The following is a 17,524-nucleotide window of genomic DNA, read 5'->3' on the forward strand; positions in this document are numbered from 1 at the left end:
TTTAAGAGAAAGATGAAGAAAATTCTAAAATGCAACTGGGAATCCAGATTCTTCTTTACTTCAAGAATCAAATACGTGCCCATAAAAATCTATTTGTTCTAAATAATTTTCCTAAAATAAGAAAGTCTTTATCTTTTAAAGCATTTATTATGAGGAATATGAGAAGATGTGACCTTAACACAGTTTCTTTCACAGTAGAGAGAAGGAAATTCACCTTCTCTGTCTCCTGGGCCCATGGATAACTATGTGCCATAGGACCTGGGTCTTGTAGAAGTTCTGGCTGAGGGAACTCATGACTAACGCTGCCCTCTTTGAACTGGGAATGTGCCTAGAAACCAGCATCAAAGCCCAGGGTAAGGATTTTACAGGAGCTTGGTCTAGAGATATCTATAAACACCCAGAGGAAGATTAATATAGTCCCTAAAAGAGTGTCCTTGGACTCTCTGGCCCCCAAGAGCTAAAAAAAAAGCATAATCACTGGCCTGAGTCCTCCCTGTTCCTGAGCCTTACGGAGCACAGGAAGGTCAATGGGGAATTGGTGGCTTTACTATTTCTATACCACCAGTCCAGTAACAAGTAGAGAGACCTCTCCCCCAGCAGTTGTCTCCCACCCTCTCAGAGGTTGCCAAAGCTGGAGTCTCAAAGTAGGGACAATGAAAATAACAAGCCAATACGAAGAGGAAGAACAGCAACCCAAACAAAGAGAACCTGTGCCTAGTAAAACAGAGCTGCTATAGAAGAAAAACTATGCTTTAAGTAGGGTCCTCCCACTACAAAATAACCAAACTTTTAATATTTTTTAATGCAATGCTGAGATTGCAAGCTGTAAGGGAATGTTCCAGGGCAACCAGCTAAAATTGGAAAGGCGAGCAGAGAACAGCAAGCAAAGATGAAAGCAGAGCTGGCCTGAAGACAAGAGATGAGAAAAGTAAGAAAGCTGAGTTTCAGATCCTCGCACTATGCCAGGGACCCTGGAAGAAGTGCTTAAAGAATGAGGCCCCTGGTTTCCGGCAGAAGCAATCCTCTTTAGAGGAAAGCACTCTTTATTCAGGCCATTAGAAAATGGCACATAAGATCAAACAAATAAGAGCTCACAAAATCACCAAACACACAAGGAAGAAGAGACTTTCAAAAAAAACTGCTAAGCAGATTTGGAAAAGAACCAAATAGAACTTCAAAAATGAAAAAACTATGTGTTGGAAGCTATCCAATGGATAGGGTAGAAAGCATATTATACACTACTGAACAAAAAATTAGTGAACTGGAACAAGGCTCTGAAGAAATAAGCCAGAAGAAATACGGAGAGAGAAGGAGAAGGGAGACACAACTGAGAGGTTAAGAGATTTTGAAGATAGGGTGAAAAAGTTCAACATGCATCTAATTAGAATCTTAGGAGAATAGAGAAAATGGAGGAGAGGAAAATTCAAAAGGATAATAACTGAGAATTTTTAGAAGGAACCTACTACTCGAATCTTTAGACATAAGAAACACAAAATATGTCAAGCAGGATAAATACAAATAAATTTATGTTTAGGGAAATCATGGTAAAACTGTAGAACACCAAAGACAAAGAGATTTTAAGAGCCATTGGAAAGAAAAGACAGATAAGCTACAAAGGAATGACAATTATACTGTCAGAAGATTTCTCAGTTGCAACAATGGAAGCCAAAAGCCAGGACAATTTTCATATAAACAAAATGTTTGAATATGGCCCTCCCACTGCAAAATAACTAGATGCTCGAGAAAGAGTATTTTAAAAATGTTTCTCCAAGGCATTGAGAGAAACTGAAGAGGGAAGCAGTGAGCAGCAAGCTGACTAAGAGGGTTTATTATCAACAGACATGCATGAAAGGAACTTCTAAAGATAAATAATAGGAAGGTGGAAACATTTCAGAAGGAAGCTCTGACTGCAAAGAACAGTGAGCAAAGAAAATACCGAATATGTAAGTAAATTTAAACACATTGATCATTTAAAACAACAATAACAAAATAATGTTTAATTCAGGGGTGAGAAAGCTCACAGAACTACAGAAAAGATAACTATGACACGTAATTGGAAACAAGATTTAAGTAGCTTTTAAGTTCTTCTACTGTTTGGAAAGAGACAGAAATGTTCATTAATTTCAGACTTAATGTCATGTCAAAATTTTAAGAGTAATCACTAAAAGAGGAGGAATAGAGTGTGTCACAGGAAAATCAGTTGCAAAAAAAAGGGAATATTGATTTTTTAAAAAATCTTCAATTCAAAAGAAGGCCAGCAAAGAGGGAAAATACTAGAAAATTCAGGATAAATAGAAAGCAAGGGTAATGTCTGAAAATATTACTAAGACAGTCTGATTCATAGAGAAAATACAAAATTTTAATAGCAATATTTGGAGCGAAAAAATCTGTAACTGATATTTTATGAATGTTTAATATATTTGATTCATAAATAAGAAGTAGAGTGTTCCAATAGAAAGATGAAGAAAGATATTGAATAAGCTATTCTATCATTTTCAAATTTTGTGTAACTAATAAAGAATTTCTTGTAATAGAATTACTATCAATAAATGCCATTAAAATAGAAGAAGACAGGGGCTGGCCCTGTGGCCAAGTGGTTAAGTTCGCACGATCGGCTGCAGGCGGCCCAATGTTTCCTTGGTTCGAATCCCGGGCGCAGACATAGCACTGCTCATCAAGCCACGCTGAGGCAGTGTCCCACATGCCACAACTAGAAGGACCCACAAGGAAGAATATACAACTATGTACTGGGGGGCTTTGGGGAGAAAAAGGAAAAAAATAAAATCTTTAAAAAAAATAGAAGACAAAGGAATAATGATCAATAAAATGAACTAGGACAAATGCAAATGGTTAAAGGCAATATGAAGTATTCAATTTCACAAGTAATAAAACATCTGATTAAGAGATGATAACATTTATGTATCAAATTAACAAAATTGTTTTTAAAATGCTTTAAAAATAATTTTTGACAAGGATGCAGGAAAATAGGAATTCTCAGCTTTGCTAAAGATAGTATGAATAGGGACATATCTGGAAAGTAAATAAGCAATATATCTCAAGATCCATAAAAGGTCATAATTTTTGATCCAGCAATTTTTCTTTTATAGGTTAGGATCAAGAGTTATGTACAAAAATTAATTATAGACTTATCTATAATAGTGTGAAATTAGAAGCATGCTAATCAAAAATAAAACAGGCAAATAAATTATGTTAGACTACAAAATAATTAATATGGCATTTAAAAATCAAACAGCAATAAAAACAGAATGTAAAATCACATATAAAATATACTTTCAATTTTGTAAAAATACGTCTACAGAAAAGGGAAATGTTACTGGAAGGAAATAAAAGTTCTGGTAGTGGACATTTATGGATAAGGAGATTACGAAAGATTTTAATTTTTTATTTTGATTATTTCTGCATTTTTTTTTACTACAATGAGGATTTATTATTTATATAGTCAGAATATTAATGGTAAATTTTGATAAAGTAGTTAAAATATCAAATATCATAAGACAGCTATACCACTCCGAAAAATAAGAATCCCAGGGAAAAGTAAATAAGCTGCTCAAGCCAAACACTGGAACTACTGTCCATGAAGATGGCAGGCCAGGAACGAAATGCCAGGGGGCCACTGGCTGCGCCCAAGAGCAGAGAACTGGGCTCATGCTTCTCTGGGAGCAAAGCCAGCAATGCTCTTAGCATGAGAGCTGCTCCCTGTGTCCGGCTTAGACTGGAACCGTGTGCCTGTGACCTTGGGTGAGAGGTTTCTTACATAACGCACTCAGGTGAACTGCCTCAATTATTCATGACTATTTGAGCACCTGGAATCAAGGACTATTACATGTAACTCTATACTTACAAATAGCTTTACCAGGAAAAATATTCCACAGACACATTACAGCCTAAGATATATTCTCAATTTGAACTAAAATCAGTATGTTTAAAGCATAATGTGAGAGAGAAATTCTTGAGCTAATCTGAGCTTCAGCCCTGGTTCTTGCTCTACTAGTGGCTGAATTTGTGATCTTGAACAAAGGTCTTGCTCTTGCAGAGCCTCAGTTTCCTCAATAGCAAATAGGAAAAAAAATCTGCTTTGCCTATTTATAAGATTGACCTAAGGCTCAAATGAGATGGAGATAGTGTACGTATATAAATTCTGAAAAACAATTTCCTAAACTCAATTTAAACGTTTCAATTGTTTCCATGACCTAGGAAGATCAAGATGCTTACCTTGGTATATAAATCCTCACTTCTACTGTCTGGAAAGCTCTCTGTAGTACATGCTTAATGACCACCTAAGTACTAATCTTGCAGAATATACCCCAATGGTCATCTACATTTTCAAAAATTGAAATGTGGATAAATTAATTATGGTGGGTTAAAAGGTAACAGAGCAGTCCAGAATATGTAAAACATGCATAAGAGTTTTTGTTCCCTAAAACAGAAATAATAATTAGAAACATTCATTTTGAATAACTGGCAAAATTTCAAACCCCTAACATATGCAGAGTCAATGTAAGTGTCTAAAAATTGGGAAAAAATAACCCACATTTTATACTTTCACTTTATTGTTAGTTATTTTTTCCTTGTTTAAAAAAAAGCAGTGCATGCCACTAAAGATATGCAAAAAGAATAACCCATATATACAACCCACCTAGATACAACTATTTTTAAAAACTTTTTAGACCAGATCCTTTTCTATGTTTATCAAAAATTAGATCACATATTTTCTTCTTTGGGGGGCCAGCCCTATGGCCAAGTGGTTAAGTTCGTGCCCTCCACTTCAGCGGCCCAGGGTTTCACTGGTTCGGATCCTAGGCACGGATATGGCACTGCTCATCAGGCCATGCTGAGGCAGCATCCCACATATGCACAACCAGAGGCACTCACAACTAGCACATACAACTATGTACTGGGGGACTTTGGGGAGAAGAATTAAAAAAAAAAAAAAGATTGACAATAGTTAGCTCAGGTGTCAATCTTTAGGAAAAAAAATTAGATCACAATGTATATACCTTTGCGTAACATATAATAAATTAACTGACAAACCCTTTATTCTTGGCCATTAAAGTGCTTTCCAATTTTTCAGTATTAGCAGTATTCAGTAGCAGGGTAAGACTAGTTGGCTAAAAAGTAATTAGAAACAAAAGTAGAAACAAAGAATAATATCCCAGAAAAAATTGCCAATGACACTAAAGACTCATATAAGTTTATAAAACTGCTAACTCCCTCACGCCTGCCTTCCCACCACTACTCCCCCCAGAAAACCACAAATAGGGAATGTACATGTTTAGCATCATCATCATTTCAACCCAAAGGGCTATAAATTGTTTGTGATCAAATTGTATGCAATACTTCTGGTGTGACACCAGATCTAACAAGGCTAGCCAACCTAAGTCACTTAAGGGGCACTGGGTGCTTTCGTCTCAGTTTCCTATGGTTTCTCTCAGTTACTCAGGAACAGTATGCATTTTGTTGTTTGAGAAGACATACTAGCAGAGAATGCGACTATTATGCATCTCAATGAATAAACACAATAGCAGCAGAAGTTCTAGAGCTATTATAGTGCCGTTAAAGAGAGAAAATCATTTCCTATCTTTCTGTTTGGACCCTACAATCATAAAATCACTGGGAAGACTTTCAAAATGAGAACATTATACTCAAAATAACCTTAAAAACATAGTCCAGAATCCGAACACTTCTGATCACTTGTACTGCTATCACCCTGGTCTTGCCACCAACCTTTCTTGCCTGGACTCCTCCAGTAGCCTCCTAACAAGTCTTTCTGCTTCTATCCTTGCTCCTAGTGGCAGAAACTGTAGGTTGATTTCCACCACCCCTCAGTTACCAGGTCAGTTTCCCAGCTGACTTCCAATGCCAAAGTTTGCATTTCTTTGCCTGCAGGCTTTCTCTTGCCTCCTAGGAAGCGGCCCTCACCCAGTGACTGAAGGGAGTCAAGGATAAATACTCAGCTCTGTTGCCCCTGGCTTCCATGGCTTCCATGGCTGACATGTGTTTTATCCTGACTCCCACAGTTTCCCCAAGTGGATTAAGCTTTAGTTGTCTGTAGTGGTACTGGCTGGCTTTCATTTCCTTTCTCATGGCTCCACTTCCTTACCAGCATATTCTTCAGCCCCAAATGAAGAAATTCCTTGTCTGTGTCTGCTTCTCAAGGAACCATATGAATATATCTCCCTTCAAACTATTCTCAAACTAAAAGGCAGAGCGATCCCTTTTAAAACAGTCAGATTGTGTTGTCTTCGCTCAAAACCTTGCAATCGGGGCCAAGCCCAGTGGCATGGCGGTTAAGTTTGCACGTTCTGCTTCAGTGGCCTGGGGTTCAATGGTGTGGATCCCAGGCGCAAACCTATGCATGGCTTGGCAAGCCATGCTGTGGCAGGCATCCCACATATAAAGCAGAGGGAGATGGATATGGATGTTAGCTCAGGGCCAGTCTTCCTCAGCAAAAAGAGGAGGATTGGTGGCAGATGGTAGCTCAGGGCTAATCTTCCTCAAAAAACCCCCAAATATCCTTGCAATTGGCTCTCGTCTTCACTCAGAATCGGATGTCAAAATCTTTGAAATGGTCTACAAGGTCCTATATCATCTTCCTACTCCCACACCCCATGCTTGCTGTTGCATGAACTTGCCAGGCATGCCCCTCCTTAGGCCTCTGCCCTAGCTACTCCTTAGCCTGGGACACTTTTTCACTGGGAATCTGATGTCTGGTTTACTCCTTTCCCTCTTTCAAGACTTGCTCAAATCTCCACCTTCTCAACGAGGTCACCCTGACAACCACCCTATTCAACATGGCACACTCTCCCCGACATCCACAAAGCACTCCCAAAACCCTCATCCTGCTTTATTTCTTCTTTTTCTGCTGCATTTAACCACCCTCTAACATATTAAATAACTTACTTTCTCCTGCCAGAATAGAAACTCCACAAGGACAGGGTTCTTTGTTGTGTTCCCTGATGTTTCTCAAGCTCTTACAACAGTGCCTGACACATAGGAAACATTCTATAAAGAGCTGTTGAACAATGACCATAAATTATCATGTTACTGCTTGGTGGAAGAAAAATGACACATATATACTATGTGCTGCACATCACTGCAAAAAAAACCCTCTTTTAAGATAAGCTTAAAATCAACCAAAAATTGTTTGTATGTAAATTCACCTTCTAAGTGCATTTATTAAATTTTAATAATGCTTTTAATTTGTCACTAAAATATAGGAAAATACAATGATTCAGACTTGCTAATAGATAATTTAGGGGTAATTATTCATACTCTATATATTTTTTTCACTCAATAAGTATTTTACACCTACAGCTTTACAGAAAGGTCCTAGAAAAATTCAATACTCCTCATTCATTAAAAAATATAATTAACTTACACATAAAAATTTTAAGAAACACATCTACTTCATAGAATAGGACACTTTGGTGTACAGTAGTAGACAATTACCTATAGATGTTTCAAAGGTAATTCATTTCATATGGCACCTTATATTCTCCCCATGACTGTACAGAAGTGGAACTCAGAGTGGCACATAAGAGTCAAATTTAATTTAAAAGAAATTCATTCCTTAACTTACCACATTATGAATACTCAGTGAATATTTACAGAACAGTAGTAGCCAGCTAACCCATGGCTTTGTGTTGAATTTAAACACTGAATTTTTTTAAAAATCCAGCAGAGGAACTTTAAAATTACTTTGATTTCTAGGTTTAAATAAAATCCTTAACGTGATTTCAGAATAGACCTAGGCTTCAAAAATACATTGTGTAAGCAAATCAATAAAGCACATCATAATATTTTATATATATATATATATATATATAAAAGAGAGCTGGACCAGCCACCAGTATACTCTAACAAAGGAAAATAAATCTCACATATATATGTATATGTATCAGATAGATAACCTCTACTTTCTAGAATTACTACTACAAAATGATTAGCAAAGGAGAAAATAAAATATAATTTTAAACATTCTGCTTCTACCTCTGTTATTTTCTAAAGTATGTCAAAGGAAGAAATTCATAGTTAGCTGCTGAAATTTACTCTTGATATTTAATTTTTATAGGAAGAAGTAAACAAAGGTCTAAAAGAATCCACCAAACAATAATATTTTCAACTTGAATTTTAAAAAATGTCTGAGGTGTTGATTTACTTGAGATCACTGAAAATATACGGCTATATGGAATTTTAAATATCAGAAATCACAATTATGTACCAAGATGAAAGAATTCTGATGCTGAATTTAGAATTTTGAGGATGGAGCATGAAGGTACTCGATTAACAAAACTACCACCTTATTAAAGTGAATGTTAAAATACTATATATTCCCCCAAATTGATCTACAGATTCAACAGAAATACTTTCTAATTAATTCTAAATAATTTCTTTGCAGAAATTGACAAACTTATCCTAAAATTCATGTGGAAATTCAAGGGATCCAGAAGAGCCAAAACAATCTTCAAAAAGATCAGAGAACTCACATTTTCCAAGTCTAAAACTTACTACAAAACTACAGTAATCAAGATAGTGTGGTACTGTCATATGATAGACCTATAGACCAATGGAAAGTATTGAGAATCAGGAAATAAATCCTCAAATTTATGGCCAATTGATTTTCAACAAGGTCCCAAGATCCTTCAATGCGAAAAGAAAGTCCCTTCAAAGAGTAATGAAAAATTACCGTATGACCCAACAATTCCATTCTTAGTTACACACCCAAAAGAAATGAAAACATGTGCCCACCCAGAAACTTGTGAATATTCATAGTAACATTTTTCAGAATATCCATAGAGTGGAAACAACCCAGATGTCCATCAACTGATGAATGTATAAACAAAAAGTGCTATATCCATACAATAGAATAATATTGGCAATAAAAAGAAATGAAGGACTGACATATGCCACAACATGGATGAACCTTGAAAACATTATGGTAAGTGAAAGAAGCCAGTCACAAAAAACCACATATTGTATGATCCTATTTATATGAAATGGAATTAAAATATAGAATACATGAATCTATAATGACAAAAAGTAGATTAGCGCTTGCCTAGGGCTGAGAGAGAGGGTTGGGGGAAAAAGAGGGGGAGAGACCACTAAAGGGCATGGGGTTTCTTTTGGGATGATGAGAATGTTCTAAAATTGATTTTGGTGATGGTTACACAACTCCGCATGTACTGAAGACCATCAAATTGTACAATTTAAGTAGGTGAATTGTATGGTATATGAATTACATTTTAACTACATTTTAATAAAGCTCTTTCCAAAAAAACCCAACAATATTGTACATTAATAAGTAGAAATTGATTCCCAGATAAAAAGGGCTTTCTAAAGGAGAGTATTCAGATAAGTAGTTTTATTCTTTGACATTTTGAATTTAAGTTTCTGAACACAAGTGGTACAAAAGAAGTAGAGGCACACCAGTCATTCATATAACTGAGGAATAAGAAAAGTGAGAAAAATAATAAGAATACCAACATTAACATAATGCTTTATGGAATACAAAGAACTTGTACATAGAGTCCAGCAGCCAAACAAATGACAACCCAGAATGAGTCACTTTTTCTGTTCCCTGACTTCAAACATAGAGATAACTCTGAGACGACTCTCAGAACATACTCAGCAATTCATACAAAATCTTGAGGAAACACTTAGAAAGATGGGAAGTGGTTAGGGCTCTTGTAAGGAGTAGAGGGGCCTGCACTAGCAGAGGGCCAGAGTCCACATTGTCCTGGATGGACTGATGCCTACGCTGCTTGCTGGGGGCAGGAAAGCAGTACAACTAGCCCAGTGGCAGCCCAAGGCTGCACACTATTGATAGAGCAGCTCTAGAACTAGGGAGGGGTGAGGAATCCCGCAGCCAGACAACCCCTAAGCAATCACTTCTCCCTACCTAACTGCTGACCTGGCATTTACATCAGAGGGAGGCTACCATCTGATAAGAATCTTGGGAAGGAGGTACTAGAAAGTTCTCTGTGGAAAAGGGACACCTATGGCAAATAAGCTGAAGTGTGTGAGGCAAGATTATATACTATGGGCAGCTTCCTCACCTCCCACCACTAAATTACCTGTAAGAGTACAATCTATAGGCAAGAATTTTATCTTTCTTCCTAAGTAGATATTGATAAGTACAATAAAATATGTGTACATAGAAAAAAATAAAGGAGACTTCTCAAGCGTGTAAGCACCATGAAAGAAACAAAAAAAGAAACTATACCAAAGTAAGTAAAATATCATGGAAGACATGGAACAGTATTTAAATTAAATATAATAAATGGTTTCAGAAAAATAAGGGAGGGTATTAGAAATATGAAGTATCCACCAGCAGTTATGAAGAAAAACCAGTTGCAGGTACTAACAACAAAATACATAATTGTTGAAATGAAGTTAATGAACAGGTTAAATAGCAGAAAGGATACACTCTCAGAAAAAATCAGTGTACTGGAATGCCAGGTAGAGGAATGTTCCCAGAGGCATCAGGAAGAGATAGAAAGTGGAAATAATGAGAGAAACGTTAAGAAATATAGATGAGAAAAGAAGTGTCAAGAGTATCTAATAGGAATTCCAGAAGGAGAGAGAACAGAATAAGACATATTTAAAGAAACAGTAACCAAAGATTATCCCGAATTACACAGTTATAGGGCTGCAGATTTGAAGTGTGCATAGACTGCCAAATCAGAGGATATATACATATTAGAAAGAAATTTAATAAGACTGAGAAATGAGAGACTATTCTGAAAGATTCCAAGAAGAAGATGGAGATCATTTAAAAAGGACAAAGAATCAAACTGGTATCAGACTTAAGACACTGGAACGATTATTTTTAAATTTTTGAAGAAGAGAACTTTGAAACTGAATTTTATATCTCATTAAACTGTTATTTACATATGAGGACAAAATAAAGGCATTGGTAGGCATTTAAGATCTCACAGAGTATGACCCATGAAATTTCCCTTTGAAAAATATCTTAGAGGATTTATGTTAGTGAAAAATCAAAGAAATGCATGAGCAAGCAATTAGATACAAAAAGGGGAGTAACGAAAGTTCATTGTTATTTAAATATGCCATAATAAAGAAAAAAAGTACATCCATAATATCTGGATAAAAAATTCCAGGCACTATTAACAGAGGGTGGGAGGAACAGAGGGAGTTGAGAGCATACTAAGGTATTAATTTGGTTTGAGATAGGCAGAGCAGGAATATGTATTAATAAGCTTTAGACATTGACAGGAGAAAAAAACCATCACTATGAATCTTGATAAGTAAGGTAACTATTAGAAACATAGAAACAGAAAATGCAACATTCAGTTTAGCAGAAGAAAATCAATTTATCCAGAAGCAGCTGGGCAATAGAATCTAAAAGAAGCGAGGCTAGTAACAACAGCAAGAGCACACACACAATGGAGCAGCTAATATAAGCCTTGGTAGAACAGTAATTATTGCCAAGGGAAGCAGGTTAAACTTACCAATCAAAAGACAGACTCACAGAGTGAGTGGAAAAATGAAAAGCTAACAGTCTTTTCTACAAGGGACACGTGTGAAACAAAAGGATTCAGAGAAGTTGTAAATAAAAAAATAAAAGAGGGGCCGCAGTCTGCTTTGGGTACCTGGGGTTCGCAGGTTTGGATCCCGAGTGTGGATGAGCACCGCTTGTGAAGCCACACTAAGGCAGCCTCCCACACAAAATAGAGGAAGACGGGCATGGATGTTAGCTCAGTGACAATCTTCCTCAGCAAAAAAGAGGATGATTGGCAGCAGATGTTAGTCCAGGGCCAATCTTCCTCACATACACGCACTAATAAAAATAAAAGAAAGACTACCAGGCAAATAGGAACTAAAAGAAAGTAGAGGTGGAAAATTTTAAACTCTACAAAACAAAATTTAAGATTAAAAAACATCACAGTGATAAAGAAGGAAAAATTTGGAAAAAGTAAAACGAAGAAATAGAATGATTATGAACATAAATACACCTAACAGGACATTCTTGAACAGTATTAAGCAGCAACAGACAAACTGTGGCGACACATATATGTTAATTACATCTGCTCCTTAAGTTTTAGTTTTCTAGTTCTTTGATTGTCTTTTTCCTTCTTGGCCTATGTATGTCTTGTTTATATTCATTTTTCTCTTCTTACTTGAGTTTTAGCAGAGTGTGAGAATGTTTCAGACAGATGAGGAGAAAAAAGAAGTTGGATTCAAATGGTCTAGGTTTTCCATTTGTTAAAGGTTTTGTCCTAAAGTTATTTGAAACCAGGAGCCAAAATGAAATTAGAGCACTTACTGTAACTTTCATTTAATTATTCTCTCTTCTAATTTTTCCCCAAGTAATGGAAGATATACACATAAACTTCCCAATGTTCTAAGTGTCCCTGGCAACCTGTGATCTAGAGGAGTAAAAAATCAAGAACAAAAGCTAAGAGAGTTCATAGGGAAACATCCTTTGACAACTGACCCCTTGGGGGCTGGCCTGGTGGCGCAGCGGTTAAGTTTGCACGTTCTGCTTCGGCAGCCGGGTTCGCCTGTTCAGATCCACGGTGTGGACCCACACACTGCTTGTCAAGCCATGCTGTGGTAGGCATCTCATGTATCAAGTAGAGGAAGATGGGCAGGGATGTTAGCTCAGGGCCTGTCTTCCTCCTCACAAAAGAGGAGGATTGGTGGTGGATGTTAGCTCAGGGCTAATCTTCCTCAAAAAAAACCAAAACAAAACTCATCCTTTGTATAGCATCCATGAGGTCTGATTTAGTTTCACTTTTTCCAAAATAATCAAAAATCCTATTGATAGAATCAATTATATTTGTACCTAGGTTTTTGAAGGAGTCTATTTATATATTTCTTGCTTTCCTTGAGGAAAAGCAAAATCTGAAAATAGCAACATGAAATTAGTCATATCAGGGCATGTTAAAGAGTAAAATATTTCAACTCTACAGTCTTTCTTAATCTTCCTACTTATGTATAATCTCACAATATATAAATCAAAAAATAATAAACTAACAATTAAATTACTATGCCTCAAAATGCTTCATTAGTCCTCAATCATAATCTGTGAATTTTTTCTCTTTGGGGGTTATCATTTTCAAAATCATTCCACGCATTATTTCAGGATTCTAACATCACATTTACTTGCACATAATGATTTCTGTTTCACCATACTCTATTTCTACATTTGCAATGAAAGAATATACTAATACAACAATTAACCACATATAAAAATATTCACTATATTCTACACTTCTCAACATTCAAAAATGAAACTATGTAAGTAAAATCTGGAAGGTAAACAAACAAATACATAGATACAGAGAACAGATTGGTGGTTATGCGGGAGAAAGGGGTAAAGGGGCACATGTGTAAGGTGATGGATGGCAACTAGATTTTTGGTGGGGAACACAACGTAGGCTATACAGAAAGCAAAATATAATGGCGTACACCTCAAATTTATACAATGTTACAAATCAATGTTACCTCAATAAAAAGAAAATTTTTAAATGCAACTCTTCTCCCATCTTTTATAGTCAACTTTGTTAATAAAGATGTGAACTGTTAACTAAGGGACACTGGGCAATCCAAGGACTAAATATAGGTGCTTTGTTTCTTCCAGCATACCTACATTTTAAATTCCTTCAGCTCCTATCTGCCAGGGAAAGGCTGCCAGGTGAGCAGTCTGTCACTCTTGCCTAGGCTAATAGACTCTCCAGTGACTTTTGTTACAGCTCATGTCATACTATTAAAACTATGTGCCTTAAAAGTGGCATAACATATGTAGCTGACTCTACATTGTCAACTCTAGATAATCAGACTCTCTTTGGCTTCGCGAGCAGACGCAGATTAGAGAAGCAATATAAATATGCAAATCACAGTGGTCCCCTTTCAGCACCACTGTTCCTACCTCTAACGGCCCTCGCAGAAAGTCTGTTTGTTCGGCTCCTACTTCCAGTGCTACATCAACAGAAGCAAAGGGACGGCTGGCCATCTGCTGTCGTTCTCGAAGCAGTTGCTGGAGGGGGTTAAAAATGATTTGTTTTAGAATAGGTTTAAAAACACATTAAATTCAACAATATCGGGTTCCATTTTGAACAAATGGCACTCACATTTTAGGAATCATCTAATACACACATCCATATCTAAATCAGTAAAAATGAAAATTGTTTTCTCCCCATGGCCTGGGTTATATTTCCATAGAGGCTTTAAACGTTATGGTGCCTACAAAGAATTTTTCCCTGACCTCCATCCCACAAGCCTGATGAAATGTACTCAAAAGCACTTTAATAACTTCAGGTGAGAGGTGCTACTTAAGTAAAAAGTGCTATTACGATGATGGCTACGCCAAGTTTTTCCATTCAAAATAACTCATGCTTTTGTCTTAGCTGAAAGCCAATAACAGTAAAAATGTTTAAGAAAAGATAATGAAAAGTTGTCAAAATGCATTAATAGAGATTAAAGGAACATATACCTGCCAAGATTAAGTCTGTAAGTCATCAAGATCCCCTGTCTATCGCTATGGACCCAGCAGGAATTGTTACTGGCAGTGTTTATAACTTCATTCAAAGGATATGTGTTCATTATTTAAAATGAGGAATGACTGGTAGATTGCAAAAATTTTGTGCCAGGGCACCTCCAGTTATTTTTTTCTTTCTCCTTGTGCCTCTTCTGGGCTTTTTCCAAGCTAAAACCAATAAACTAGCAAGTCCCAACCAACTACCAATCGAGTTTATATTTCTGCCTCTCCTGTAATTATAATATTCATTAAGTCATGATAAGAAAAGATTGATGACCAGCACTAGATATTGCAAATCTTGCCCTTCTCATTCTATACAGCTAATAAAATTATTATTAAATATTAAAAGTGGATGAGCGATGCAATTAAATACTCTCAAATGAGAAGAAAATCATATCATTGAAGAAAGGCAAAATCCTTGAACACAATGAATGGCTTCATTATTCACAGAGAGTTTTAAAGATTCACTGGCCTTAACTTAAAACGTTAACAACTGGTCTTTGAATGTAAATGTATGTAGCACCGTGAGGCATCATTCGTAAAATCCTCTTTCAGATGATGAAGGAACCCAAGCCAACACCTGATGGCAGTTTATTTAATATTTTCGTTTTAATATTTGTGACACAGCAGTGACAGTGTTCATGAAATAAGCATCTATAATATAATTTAAGGCCTTGCTTTGTTATTATTAAAAAGAGAACATCCACATGCCAATATGGGATAGAAATAATACTATTACTGAGTATTAGTTTAAGTTCTTAAAATATATATTTTTAAAAGTAAGGAAGACAGGGGCTGGCCCGGTGGCCGAGTGGTTGGGTTCGAGCGCTCCGCTGCTGGCGGCCCAGTGTTTCATTGGTTCGAATCCTGGGCACGGACATGGCACTGCTCATCAAACCACGCTGAGGTAGCGTCCCACTTGCCACAACTAGAAGGACCCACAACGAAGAATATACAACTACGTACCGGGGGGCTTTGGGGAGAAAAAGGAAAAAAATAAAATCTTTAAAAAAAAAAAGTAAGGAAGACATACTAAAAAACCTATTTAAAGTAAAAAGTAAGTGCGATCTAAACCACCAAATTATTAGCTTTAATATAAACTCAAAATTATGTTATTAAAAATACAGCTGCTGGCAAACAGAATCTAGTTTGTGCCTCTCTCCATAGGAGTGGGCAATTGATCTGTATTTTGTATATGCAAAATGCAAATATAATGTTATTTCAAATGCCAAGGGATACTAAATGTAGAAGGCACCACACTCTTTGTCTCTTGTAAAAACATACACATACAACAACACACACACACAAACTACCTTTCCTATAGTAATGTACAAATAGCTTTGAGAAAACTGTAAATTCTACCTTGGGTTTGAACATAATTTTCTAACATTTGTATTAAAAAGTTTCTGCATTTGTACTTACTCTCCTCAGCTTACAAATGGCATCTCATATAATTATATGATTTTTAGCAAAATGAACAGCTTCTGTTTCCTCATCTTACCTTTTCTCTACACCTAAAAGTAAAAGGTCTACAAAATATAATTAATGAATACTCAATACCAAAATTATAATGTTAATGTAGAAATATTTCAAATTCACTATCTTTGACAAAGAATAGATTTCTCTGGAATAGAATGTATTATTGTGACTCTCAACACTCATAATAAAGAAAAATCAGTGACTGTCTGACACGTTTTCTCATTTAAAAAAATTTATTAGTAGAACACAAAAATATTTTAAAAAGTTCCAGTTTGTCTTCTGAGCCTTGAATTTCCATCACTTTTCAAGAATTGAATGCTTACTACAGTATTCTCTGCAAAGAAGAAAAACATTGTTCTTTTCCAAGACCGTAACACTATAGTTTATCAGACAAGACACGGTAAAATAAAAATAATTAGGGCACAAGACAGTGTACAGTGAAGGATATAAATAGGAAATAGGCCAAATGAACTTGCTCCAGGCCACTTAGCATAGGACTAGTTTGAGGACTCTGGCTGACATACTGAGTTACCAACTTTGGGAAACTAGCGCAAATGTTCTGTCTGTGAGCCTTAGGAGGGGTAAATCACTTTCTCCTGAAACACTCTTGCTTTGATGTGATGGCCCTAAAATAATAAAATGGAATAAAGTGAGATTCCCTTTGCTACTAACTTCTGGCTCTCAGCCACATCCTTAACAATTACCCTCCCTCTTGCCGGTAACATCTATATGCACTACTTCCCAAATTTTGTCTCCTATGTCAAGACAAACGAGGTATAAACGACATTCTTACACCTTACATTCTGTCAAAATTTAGTATAAATACTGACAAGCAACATACCTAAACTCTGGAGTTAGAGAGCCTGTGTTCAAATATCAGTTTTTCCACTTATTAGCCCTCTGAGCTTAACCAAATTATTTAGACCTCTCTAGCCTCAATTCTTCTCATCTCTAAAGTCGGGCTGTTAACAGCACCCGCACCTACAACTATACCTCAGAGGACATGTTTTGAATCCCAGCTTCTCCACCAATTACCTAGTGGACCATATTCAAATTATACAGACTCTTCTAAGGCTTACTCTTTCTCTGTATAAAATGGGAATAACAATAATATCATAAGGTTGAGACGAACGAGACCATGCGCTTGGACCACTCAGCACAGGCGCTGGTGCATTGGGAGCACTCAGGAACTGTCCATGGGTACACAATTATCACGTTAAATTTCAAGCACTAATTTTGTCTTGGAAGGTGGTACACTAATTATCACAGGCCCATTTTCTTCAGCATTAGTGACACATTCTGCTCCACTAGTCTCCCTTTTAACAAATGTTGCAAATTTATGAGACAGTTGGAAAATGTCATGATTGTGGTAAAATGAATTTATATTTGGAAATGCTTTCTGCCGTTTGTGACTAAGAATGATAAAAACTCAACCTAAAAATTAGCAGGAAATAGAGAGTATTTCCTTAAGAACTTTTGAGAATTAATTTATTTATTTTGTCGTGATTTTTATATAAGATG

At 36.3% G+C, this 17,524-nt stretch overlaps 1 protein-coding gene across 2 annotated transcripts in view; it reads right to left on the bottom strand.

Annotated features, from left to right (window-relative positions):
* ATRNL1 (attractin like 1) overlaps positions 1-17,524 on the bottom strand; it is a 737,371-nt gene that overhangs the window by 200,668 nt on the left and 519,179 nt on the right. For both annotated transcript variants that reach the window (XM_014849275.3, XM_070482616.1), the window contains exon 27: positions 13,916-14,023. In XM_014849275.3, coding sequence (XP_014704761.2) covers positions 13,916-14,023 — 108 coding nt within the window. The remainder of the gene's footprint in view (positions 1-13,915; positions 14,024-17,524) is intronic.

This window comes from Equus asinus, chromosome 2, assembly GCF_041296235.1.
Source record: "Equus asinus isolate D_3611 breed Donkey chromosome 2, EquAss-T2T_v2, whole genome shotgun sequence".
NCBI classification, from domain to species: Eukaryota; Metazoa; Chordata; class Mammalia; order Perissodactyla; family Equidae; genus Equus; species Equus asinus.